The sequence below is a fragment of the Mobula hypostoma genome, chromosome 12, assembly GCF_963921235.1.
Source record: "Mobula hypostoma chromosome 12, sMobHyp1.1, whole genome shotgun sequence".
Taxonomy (NCBI): domain Eukaryota; kingdom Metazoa; phylum Chordata; class Chondrichthyes; order Myliobatiformes; family Myliobatidae; genus Mobula; species Mobula hypostoma.
The window spans coordinates 7,336,268-7,348,137 of NC_086108.1; the positions used below are offsets into that span (position 1 = coordinate 7,336,268).

Here is an 11,870-nt window from a genome sequence, read left to right on the forward strand (position 1 = left end):
TAATAATAAGTAGAAGCTTTGGCAAAGAAGAGCAGGCTGGTTCTCAAACACAAAAGACCTTGCAGATGCTGGAAACCCAGAGTAACACACACACAAAAATGTTGGAGGAACTCAGCAGGTCAGGCTGCATCTATGGAGGGGACTAAAGAGCCAACTTTTCAGGCCGAGACCCAAGTCCTGATAGAGGGTCTCGACCCGAAACATAGGCTCCTTACTCCTCTCCTGGATGCTGCCTGACCTGTGGAATTCCCCCAATATTTGTTATGCAGGTGTGTGTTATCCAAGCAGGTTTTCTCTCCGGAGTGGGGGGGGGAGGTGTGGGCCCCACTCAAATGAAATTAGGTTAAAAGATAGATAATTTGATTTGCATATTAGTATTAATGGCAGCTTGCACGCAGAGTGCCTGCTACATTTTCAACACTACCCGTCAGCTGCCAGATGTGCTGGGATATCCGGGAGCTTGCGCCGGCTTCCCTTCCCACTGCCGGCGCACAACAGCAAGCACCACAGTTGCTTCATCACCAAGTAAGCACTCTGGGTGGAGCCCTGCTCCCGGGGTTAGGTGACGAGCCAGGCACAACTCGGCCCTCGTCCCACTCACCCTTGTTGGACGTTAAGATCTTAATTCCAAGCTTTTAGTTTATTTTAGAACACAAACATACAAATACTAAGCAAACTAAATAGAGGGCTGAGAACCAACACTAAGGGGTGTATGGCTGCAAAGGCAAAGGAATAAAGAAGCCAAGATGGTACCCCTGAAAAATCCATCACTTTTATAGGTAAGGGAAATTCCTTAGATAGGAATAAACTCGTTAATAAGTTACATAATTACAAGAAATGGGTAATGTGCTGATACTTAACCAATGAAAAATGAGAAAGGTGATAAACCGTTAGTTTAGCTGCTATACCGCTTTCTGACAGTGAGTGTGAAAAATACACGAGTTTGTTAAAAAGTACAAATCTTATAAAATGTATTATTTTAAAAAAACAGTGGTTGCCTACACTGCTGAGGGCTGTAAGACGGCTGCCAGCTCTGCCTCACCTGATGTCTCCTCATCAGGGCCTCGTTCTTCTTCCTCAGAGCTTCAATCCTCCGGTCCAGCTCTGCATCCTGCTCCTCGCGGCTCTTTAGGTTGGGGTCCACAGCGGCCGACTGAGGGGAGGAAGGGGAAAAGTATCAAGGATCGTGTGAGAGCGTGGAGCAGGGAATTGGGACTCAGGAACATGATACAGATATGATCAAAGTTCAAACTAAATTTTATTATCAAAGTACTTACCCTAATGCCACCATATACAACCCTGAGATTCAATTTCGTGTGGGCATACTCAATAAATCTATAGAAAAATAACCATAACAGACTGCCCAACTAGGGCATTCAACTATGTGCAGTGTGATGGAATTAAAGGTAGTTTTCTTCGCGAAAAAAAAACAACAAACAATTACACATCCCTCCAGAAGTTCCAGGAGTCACCCTCATACCCAACTTTATCATGCACAGAAGTACAACATCCCTCATTGTTGGAAACTTAGATTAAGTTACCCCAAGGCCTACTTTGGAGTATTGTGTGCAGTTCTGGCCACCTATCTGCAGGAAAGATACCAATAAGATTGAAAAAGCACAAGAGAATAAACTATAATGATGTAGCTAACATGTGAGGACCTAAGCTATAGGGAAAAGTTGAACAGGTTTGGACTGGAGCGTAGGAGAACGAGGGGAGATTTGATGATCTCACTTTAAGGACTCTTTATCTCATTACCTCATGTACTCATTATTTATTGCTATTTACTTATTCACACAGTTTGTTGTCTTCTGCACTCTGGTTGATCTTTCATTGATCCTGCTATAGTTACTATTCTATAGATTTACTGAGTATGCCCACAGAAAAATGAATCTCAGGGTTGTATATGGTGACATCTGTGTACTTTGATAATAAATTTGCTTTGAACTTTTTGAAGGTTAATGTTTGACTACCATATCAAATTGAAAGGCACTGACTAGAAGTGAACTTCAATTGATGCAAAAAAAGAAAAACTTAAAACATTACATAGCATAATGATGAGTTGCAGTACAGGAAGCAGACAAAGAATTTAGTGACATGGTGTCCTGACAACAACCTTTCTCTCAATGCCAACGAAACCAATGATCTGGTCATTGAGTTCGGAAAGGGAGGTGGTGCACATGCTCCTGTCTACATCGGTGGTGCTGAGGTCGAGAGCTTCAAGTAGCCAGCATTACCAACAGCCCGTCCTGGTCCAACCACCCTGATATCAAAGCAAGAAAACTCAAACACCTCTACTTCCTCAAGAGGCTAAAGAAATTTGGCAAGACCTCGTCGACCTTTACTGATTCTTATCACTATGCCATAGAAAGCATTCTGGCTAGATGCGTAATGGCTTGGTATAGCAACTTCCTCCATTCGTGACTACAAGACACTGCAGAGTTGTGAACACAGCTCAGTAGCCTCGTCTCCATGGACTCTGTCCACGCTTAACCAGCCTCTCGTCCATGGACTCTGTCTGTACTTCTTGCTGCCTCAGTAAAGCAGCCAGCATAAAGACCCCAGCCACCCCAGACTTTCTCTCTTCTCCCTTCTGCCATCTGTCAGAAGTACAAAATCCTGAAAACACAGTCCACCAGGATCAAGGACAGCTCCTACCCCCCGTTATCAGGATGCGGAAAGGACCTCTTGGATAAGATGGACCCTTGGCCTCACAATCTACCTCATTATGATCTTGCATTTTACCGATTACCTGCACTGCACTTTCTTTGTAGCTTTTACTTTATATTGCTTTATCTTGTTCTACCTCAATGCACTGTGTAATGATCTGGTCTGTGTTAACAGTGTGCAAGACAAGCTTTTCACTGTATCTTGGTAGGTGTATTAACGATAAGCCATACTCAATACAAAAGAGTTTTTGTGCACTTACCATCCTGGTCAGCTGGGCAAGATCAACTTACAGCGAGCTATCTTCTCTGTAACTCCTGCAGGAAAGGTGAAGCACAACATGGTCACACAAGCTAGATCTGCACTGTTGAGGAAGACAGATTGCCAAGCACCGTGTGGCATGGCTACTCCTGGCTGAGAAGGTTATTAAAGAGTCCACCTTCCTCACCTCAACTGGAGAGCAAGGGCTGTCATCTTAACGTGTCACCGCATCCCTTCCCCCTTCAACATCAACCCCCCACCCACCAATATCCTGTGCCTCTCCTGGGTCTACCCAGTCACTGGTATAAGCAGAACAAGCAGCAAGTCCAGCTTGGATCTCCTGCATTAGCTGAGAGGAGCATTCAGAACCAACGTCTGATGGGAGCGCGCCTGCATATGGGATGTCATATTGAAGTATGTATGGGACATTGGTGAGGTCTAATTTGGAGCATTGTGCACAGTTTTGGTCACCTACCTACAGGAAAGACGTAAATAAAGTTGAAAGAGTACAGAGAAATTTTATAAGGATGTTACTAGGTCTGGAGGATCTGAGTTGTATGGACAGATAGAATAGACTGGAATTTTATTCCTTGGAACGTAGAAGATTGAGAGGAGATTTGATAGAGGCATTCAAAATTATGAGGGTATAGGTAGGGTAAACACAAGCAGGCTTTTTCCACTGAGGGTGGGTGACACTACAACCAGAGTTAAGGTTGAAAGGTGAAAGGGGAAACTCCTTCACACAGAGGGTGGTGAGAGTGCTGAACGAGCTGTCAGCACAAGTGGTGTATGCAAGCCCGATCCCAACATTTAAGCAAAGTTTGGATAGGTACATAGATAGTCGGAGTAGGGAGGGCTATGGTCCCAGTGCAGGTTGATGGGAGAAGGCGGCTTAAATGGGTTTGAAATTGACTAGATGGGTCGAAGGGCCTGTTTCTGTGCTGTACTTTTCTATGACTCTATATGGTCTAGACAGATGTTAACTGAAACACTCCAGGCAAATATGGCATCTACATCAAAAAATTCTCTCTGGAGGAGTTGGAACTCGTAGAACTCTACCCACACCAGGGAACACCCCTGAGAAATGCCTCCAGAATCTCAGCCCAATGGTCTGAGGGCAATTTGGAATTCGACCCCCAGAAACTCAACCCTCGCCCATCACTCATTATAAGCTCAAAAGGGAATCTGCCAAGCACCCAACAACTCAGTGAGGAACTAGTAGTCTTGAGAAAGAATCATAGAGATGAGTGGTTCCTTAAGTTTGTTATAGTAATGGTAATGGGGACAAGCTCCCACTACCTATTAAATGCTCCCAATGGTGTGTCTCTCAAAAAGCCTCTGACAACCAAGTCCAGCTCCTGACCTTCACGTCTGGCTTAGCTACTAAACCCGGCTGAACCACTTCTACTGACAGGAGAAGCGGCAAAGATGGGTTACTGTTATCTTAAAACCAGTCGCTTTGGGCAGATAAGGCTCATCAGCTGTGACCGGCAGCTCATCTAGGAGAAGAAAAACTTTTATCTCAAGCCTCAGCTGCCTTGCAGCTATATCCACTCATGGCGAAGGGTTCAGAAATTAACTCTGAGGGAAAAATCTGGAGCTCGAGTCCCTAAAGTAGTCCTACATTGAGTTCAACGCTGACCAGCAACTCTTGTGACGCCACTCGTGCCAAACTGTATCAGTCTCTACCATTCCTTTGGATTCATCAGCTGTGTGGAGACGGGTAGCTTGCTACATGGGCAACAGCTTGCTCTTCATATTGTACTGCACTGGCTTGCACATCACGTAGACAACTGGGATGCAACATCCATGGTTGACCCAACCAATGGAGGGTCTCAACAGATAGGGGTGAGTGGCCCTTGCTGGGCTGTCTGTGTGTTACACTCAGCCATGGAATGTCATTAAACAATTACAGGTGAAACCGTCGTCATGGCTACCCCTCGAGGTCGAGGATGATGGTCTTCGTTCTGTTGATCTACTTATGGGCTCTCAAGTGGCTTATGAGTCCAACCTTGGCTTTGAAAGTTCTTCCGCATTCAGGACAGATAGCTCCAGATGGCAGATCGGGCTTCTGCCTCTCTTTCCATTTTCTTCTCTTTTCTTCTAATTCTGCACATCTGTTGGCTTCGAAAGTTGCTGTTCCTTCTCGGATGATGGCTTGCCAGAGTTTCCTGTCCTTGGCATTGGTTTCCCAATTGCTGATGTTGATGTTACATTTCTTCATGTTGGCTTTTAAGACGTCTTTGAATCTCTTCTGTTGTCCACCTCTTTTACATTTGCCTTCTTTAAGCTGGGAGTAGAAGATTTGTCTCGGCAGACATTCGTCTTTCATCCAAACAACATGACCGCTCCATCTTAGTTGGTTCTTGATGACGTAGGCTTCAATGCTTGTCGTTTTTGCTTCATTTAGTAGACTGACATTGGTTCTTCTATCTTCTCAGCTGATACTTAAGATGTTTCGAAGACAACATTGATGGAACTTTGCAAGTGCCTTCAGATGTCGTCAGTATGTTGTCCAGGTTTCTGATTCATACAGGAGCGCTGGGATTACCACTGCTTCGTACACTAACATTTTGGCGTCTGTTCAGGTGTCATGATCATGAAAGACCTTTGTTCGGAGACATCCAAAAGCTGTTCTAGCACATTTAAGACGATGTGAAACCACAGAATATAAAAACATAAAACCGAGAGTCCAATCCATAAACTAAAGGCCCAGAACTTTGGTACCATCCCAAATCTCATAGAGGCAGTCATGTACACGCACACACAAGCCGTGATGTTACCAAAGACCCTCGGACCCCGGACTCCATTCCATGGAAGAAACCAGCTTGACAGAATTCAGCTTCTTTGAGACCATGCACCAAGGAAAGGCCAGGCATTTGAGGAGATGAATGAATTCACACAAGGCTCAGAATAGAGGGATTAGAGCTGAGTGTTTTTTTTAAAAAGGAGATATAGTGCGGTAACAGAACCTTCCAGCCCAAACAAACTCGCGTCACCCAATTTATTTTAGAGATACAGCATGGAACAGACTCTTCTGCTGCACCGAACCGCAACACCCAGCAACCCACCGGTTTAATCACGGGACAATTTACAAAACCAATGCCTTTGGACTGTACAAGGAAACTGGAGCACCCAGAGGAAACTCACGCAGTCACAGACAGAACGTACAAACTCCTTACAGGCAGCAGAGGGAACTGAACCCGGGTCACTAGACACATGAGAGAGAATATTTTACAAGGGAAATAATGGGATTTCCCTGAAAATGGATGGGCCAAAATAGTCTCAGTTGCGGCAAGAAATACAGGGGCAAGAACAGCAACCAACAGATTTTATGTCATTAAAATGTCACTTCTGCTTTCTGTATATCTGGATTCAATTTGATCAAAGGATGCTGTTGGAGTATTTTCAGCCAAGAACTGAGAAAGGGTCAAAGCTTGTTTTGATTTGAATTGAATGGAATGGAATGGAATGGAAAGATCTTTATCGTCATTATACATAGGTAAAATGAAACTCTGTTTGGCTTCCTCTCAGGCAATTAAATAAAGCGGTAGATAAAAACAAGACAGTAATAGAAAATCAGTATTAAATAGATAAGTAACAGAAAATAAGTTGCAGAAATGCACAAAGTGCCGTTAGTGCAAATATTTGAGTCCTTGTGCACATGTGTGCTCACAGTTTCAGTCATTGTTCTGTGGGAGTGGTGTGATGGAGGCCACAGCTCTGGGATAGAAGCGGTTCCTCAGTCTATTTGTTCTGGCTTTTAGTGTCCTGAACCTTTTGCTGGACGGCAGCGGGTCAAACAGGGAGTGGCCGGGGTGTGTGGTGTCTCTGGTTATGCTGATTGCTTTCCTCCTGAGTCTGCTGGAATAGATGGTGTCCAGTCCTGGGAGCTCCATCCTGACAATTCGCTGGGCCGCCTTCACCACGCGATGCAGGTCGTGTCGCTCAGCAGCCGTGCAGCTGGCATACCACACTGTGGCACTGTTGGTCAGGAAGGTTTCAATTGTGCTTCTGTAGAAGTTAAGCAACAGCTTTTGTGGAAGTTTGGCCTGTTTCAGCTTTCTGAGAAAGATGAGTCTTTGTTGTGCCTTTTTTACAAGCAGCGAGGAGTTAGTGATCCAAGAACAGAGAGGAGGAAGATTTTCTTTAGTCAGAAGGAGGCAGATCTGTGGAATTCACTGCCAGATGCTTGCAGAGGTCAAGTCATTGGGTATACTTAAAGTGGAGGTTGTTAGGGTCTTGATTAGCAAGGGGTGGAGATATGTCTCTACTAAAGGAGGTGCAAGGACCTCCTTCCCTCTGCTAGCCTGTAGGTCACCCTTGGGCAAGGTGTAGCACCTGCCTAGACCCACAATCAGGGTTGCATGAACCCATGGGAGCAGGCGGTGGATGGTCGTATGAGCAGCTGGTGCACATCACAAGATCTGGTTATGAGACCACGAATGTCAGGCAGTCAATCTGTGAAGAGTACTGATAATGGTTGGGATCATCCGTCTTGTAAAGGCACTGCCCAGAAGATGGCAATGGCAAACCACTTCCATAGGAAAATTTGCCAAGAACAATCATGGTCACGATCGCCCACGTCATATGACATGGCATATAACAAATGGACGAAAAGGAGGGGACCTAGAAGGAAAAGTTAACCTGAATGTTTCCTCAGCAACACAATCCCATCTCAGGAGATTAGCTGCTTGGCCTGACAGAGTGCAGCAGACAGCGGAAACACTAAACCTAGGCAGGATTATCCAGTCAGCAGATCCTCGGCTACGTGACCTCCAACACTTACAGATACCTTCAAATAAATCGACTCAGCTCATGCGGTGTCCGAAGGTACTGATGAGTTATTTTATTTTATTCGAGCCACACTGCCCAGCAACCTCCTGACAAACCTAATCATGGGACAATTTGCAATGACGTATTAACCAGTCCCTGGACATCAGGAAGAAATCACAGGCACTGGGGAAAACCCATGCATTCCACAGGCAGGGCACACAGACTCCTTACACAACTGCACCAGAATTAAACTCCAAATTCCAGAATGCCCTGAGCTAACCACTACGCTACCGTGGTGTCTAGGATTCTAATCAGGGCTGGCTTCTCTGTTCATGGGATTCACAGCGGAACAGAGGCCATTCAGCCCATCTGATCTCTCAGGTGGACTTGGAAGATCCCGCAAGTGGAATCCAGTATCTGGGGCCTTGTGGTCATCCCCCAGTTTATAGTCACGTGTTAGTGGACTCTTGCTGTGCTCAGGTCAGTAGCTGCCTTGTATGAGACCAAGAGACAGCAGATGCTGGAATATAAAACACAGTACAGGCTCTTCAATCTATGATGTTGTGCCGACTTTCATCAGCCATGAAGGGATCAGACTCGAGGGTCAACTGGCCTCATTAGCTCCTATGTCTTATAGTCTTGTGGAGCACTCCAAGATCAATCTAATCCCTTCCCTCCTACATAGCCCTCCATTTTTCTATCATCCACATGCCTGTCAAAGAGTTTCTTAAATGTCCCGAATGTATCTGCCTCTACCACACCCCTGACAAGTTCCACGCACTCACCACTGTGTGGGAAAAAAAAAATACAATTTGCCTCTGAATCCCCCATATACTTTCCAACAATCACCTTAAAATTACACTCCTCATATTAGCCATTTCCATGCTGGGAAAATGTCTCTGGCCAGTTACTTGATCTAGCTCTCCTATAATCTTGTACACCTCTATTAAATCAATTCTCATCTCCCTTCACTCCAAACAGAAAAGCCCTTGCCTATCCTCATAAGATATGCTCACTAATCCAAGCAGCATCTCCTCTGTATCCTCTCCAAAACTTCTACGTCCTTCCTATAATGAGGTGACCAGAACAGAACACAATATTGTAAGGGTGGTCTAACCAGGGTTTTATAAGGTTGCAACATTACCTCACGGCTCCTGAACTTAATGAAGGACAACACACCATACACAGCTGTAGGAAGACATCTGTTGTCCTGATGGCCCATAATATTGACTATTTCTTTCCTCCCACTGATTGTGTGTTTCTGCAGATTCCAGGATCTGTAGTATCTTGTCTTTTCCTTGCAGGAAACTATTTCTTACTTCTCTCTCTTCTCCTTTATAACCCTTCTCAGCTCTTCCCTTCACCCCCTTCTTCTGCAAGGAGAAGAAACTTCTCCCAAATCCCTGACTAGATTTATGCGTGACTGCCTATCACCTGCGTTTGTCTGTGTTCCATTCAGAGCGGTTGTGCTGGGAAGGCCAGCATTTATCACACATCCTTAAATGCCCACTCCCTGGGGAACTCGGGAGGCTTGGTTTTCCAGCTGCTCCGTTTTCACCCACATCCAAAAGATGTCCAGTGAGTTGTGGGCACGCTGTGTTGGTACTGGAACCAGGGTGACACTTGGCAGTGTCCCAGCTCCTCAGACTGTGTTGGTCATTGACGCAAACGACGTACTTCACTGTACGTTTCCAAGCACATGTGACAAATAAAGCTCATCTTGGTCAGTGAATCCAGAGATGCCAAAGTCCAAGCCATTGTGAGAGGTGGAAACAGGCAAGGACAGCGAACAGGGCTGTGGTGAAGCCATATCAGCCGATACCCTGCATAGTGCATTACAGAAACATTGATGAATTCCAACCATACCATTGACTTTGGACAATGGAGACGGGAGATCGTTAGTGGCCCCTGCTCCAGCAGGAGCTAAGGACCCCAAGAAATTTAACATCAAAATGCACTCAGTCAAACACCTAACTCTCCCCCATTGACAATAAATTGGACTGGTCAAAGAACACTGAGGCTGTCTACAAGAAGGGTCGGAGCCGTCTCTATTTCCTGAGGAGACTGAGGTCCTTTAACATCTGCCAGACGATGCCGAGGATGTTCTACGAGTCTGTGGTGGCCAGTGCTATCATGTTTGCTGTTCTGTGCTGGGGCAGCAGGCTGAGGGTGGCAGACACCAACAGAATCAACAAACTCATTTGTAAGGCCAGTGATGCTGTGGGGATGGAACTGGACAATCTCACGGTGGTGTCTGAAAAGGGGATGCTGTCTAAGTTGCATGCCATCTTGGTCAATGCCTCCCATCCACTACATAATGTACTGGGTGGGCACAGGAGTACATTCAGCCAGAGACTCATTCCACCGAGATGCAACACTGAGCGTCATAGGAAGTCATTCCTGCCTGTGGCCATCAAACTTTACAACTCCTCCCTTGGAGGGTCAGACACCCTGAGCCAATAGGCTGGTCCTGGACTTATTTCATAATTTACTGGCATAATTTACATATTACTATTTAACTATTTATGGTTTTATTACTATTACTATTTATTATTTATGGTGCAACTGTAACAAAAACCAATTTCCCCCGGGATCAATAAAGTATGACTATGACTAAACCCACAAGCACCAGTTACACATACAGAGGCTCCAGCTTCTAAGGGTCTCCAACCCACCTCGCTCCCTAGCAGACACCCACCACAACAACTCAACCTGCATATTGTCCCCCACCCCACCAGCCCTAGTTCCTCAGAGCCTGGACTCCAAGCGTGTCGCTGAACCCAAGCTGAACAGAAGACAAGAGTTCAACCTTCTCAAGGGTCTGGACAGACCATGCACTCCCGGCCGGGCTCAGACCACAGGGCATCAAACAAGAAAGGTGGGAGAACCCAGCAAATCAGGCAGCATCTGTGGAAAAGGGTAAACTGTTCAAGCCGAGACCCTTCTTCAGGACTGGAAAGAAAGGGGGAAGAAGGCAGAGTAAGGAGGTAGGGGGAGGGGAGGAAGACATACAAGGTGATAGGTGAAATCAGGAAGGGGGAGAGGGGGTGAAGTAAAATCTGGGAAGTAGATTGGTGTAAGAGATAAAGGGCTGGAGAAGGAGGAATCTGATAGAACAGGACAGGAGGCAATGGAAGAAAGGGAAGGGGGGGCACAAGAGGGAGGTGATGGGCAGGTAAGAAGGTAAAGTGAGAGAGGGAAACAGGCGAAAGAGGGGGGAGGCATGACCGGGTGAAAGTTAAGAGGGGAGATCAAGGAATCTCGGCCTGAAATGCCAACTGTCCACTTCCCTTCCCAGACGCTGCTCGACCTGCTGAGTTCTTCCAGCAGATTGTGATACTCCGGATTCCAGAACTACACTCTCCGATGTGGTCCCAGCCTTGCCTTACCTAATTCCCCTTCCTATACTCCCGCGGACCACAAGGAGCAGAGTCAAGGCTTTAAACAGGTTCTGGGTGGGAGTTATCAGAGGCAGGGATACTCCAGTCTCGTCTCCCCTCTCCTGCCTTACCCCGGGCCCCGGCCTTCTCCAGTCACCAGCCCCGGCGCGGTGGCTTCCCAGGTCGGACTCACGGCGGCAGCACTGCCCTCACGTCGCCGGCTCGGCGAGCCGCCCTCCGGCCGCTGCCTCCCTCTGCCCCCCACTGCCCGGGGGTCTCGCCGCCCGCACATTCCCCGCCCGTGCCCCCACCACCACCACCCTGCCAAATCCCGCTCCGCACACGCTGGCTTCCTGCGGGGCGACGGCGCACGTCTCCCACCGAAAGCCCTCCCCGAGCCCTGCGCTTCCCCCTGACCCGACCCACGCCACGGCAGCTAAAGAGCCCCTCCGCAGAGGGGAAGAGAGGCCCCGCTCACCCTGGGACGCCGGGCCGGCCCATTCACCCTCGGCGCGGCCGACACCGATTCGGCAGCGTTCGCAAGCAGCGTTAAAGGGAAAACTCCCTTAAAGGCAATGCACTTGTGATGAATTTGTGTCTGCACATAGAATAATGATGAGGAAGTCAACTTGGGGCTCCCTTGGGCCATACTTGGTTATAATGTCTATCACCTCATTCCAGAAAAGGTTAATAATCCGATTCAGGTTTATTATCACTGACGTACGTCGTGAAATTTATTGTTTTGTGGAAGCTGTACAGTGCAATGCATGAAATGCTTATAACTTT

At 46.9% G+C, this 11,870-nt stretch overlaps 1 protein-coding gene across 3 annotated transcripts in view; it reads right to left on the minus strand.

Annotated features, from left to right (window-relative positions):
* Positions 1-11,664, minus strand: part of ccdc9 (coiled-coil domain containing 9) — a 94,667-nt gene extending 83,003 nt beyond the window's left edge. For 2 of the 3 annotated variants that reach the window (XM_063063583.1, XM_063063581.1), the window contains exons 1-3: positions 11,563-11,664; positions 2,930-2,984; positions 1,043-1,153 (exon numbers count right to left, since the gene is read on the minus strand). In XM_063063583.1, the coding sequence (XP_062919653.1) occupies positions 1,043-1,153; positions 2,930-2,932 (114 nt within the window). In that variant the 5' untranslated portion in view covers positions 2,933-2,984; positions 11,563-11,664. Of the gene's footprint in view, positions 1-1,042; positions 1,154-2,929; positions 2,985-11,215; positions 11,378-11,562 lie in introns of those variants that run through there. The other variant, XM_063063582.1, reaches the window with a different exon arrangement.
* Positions 11,665-11,870: the final 206 nt, after the last annotated feature.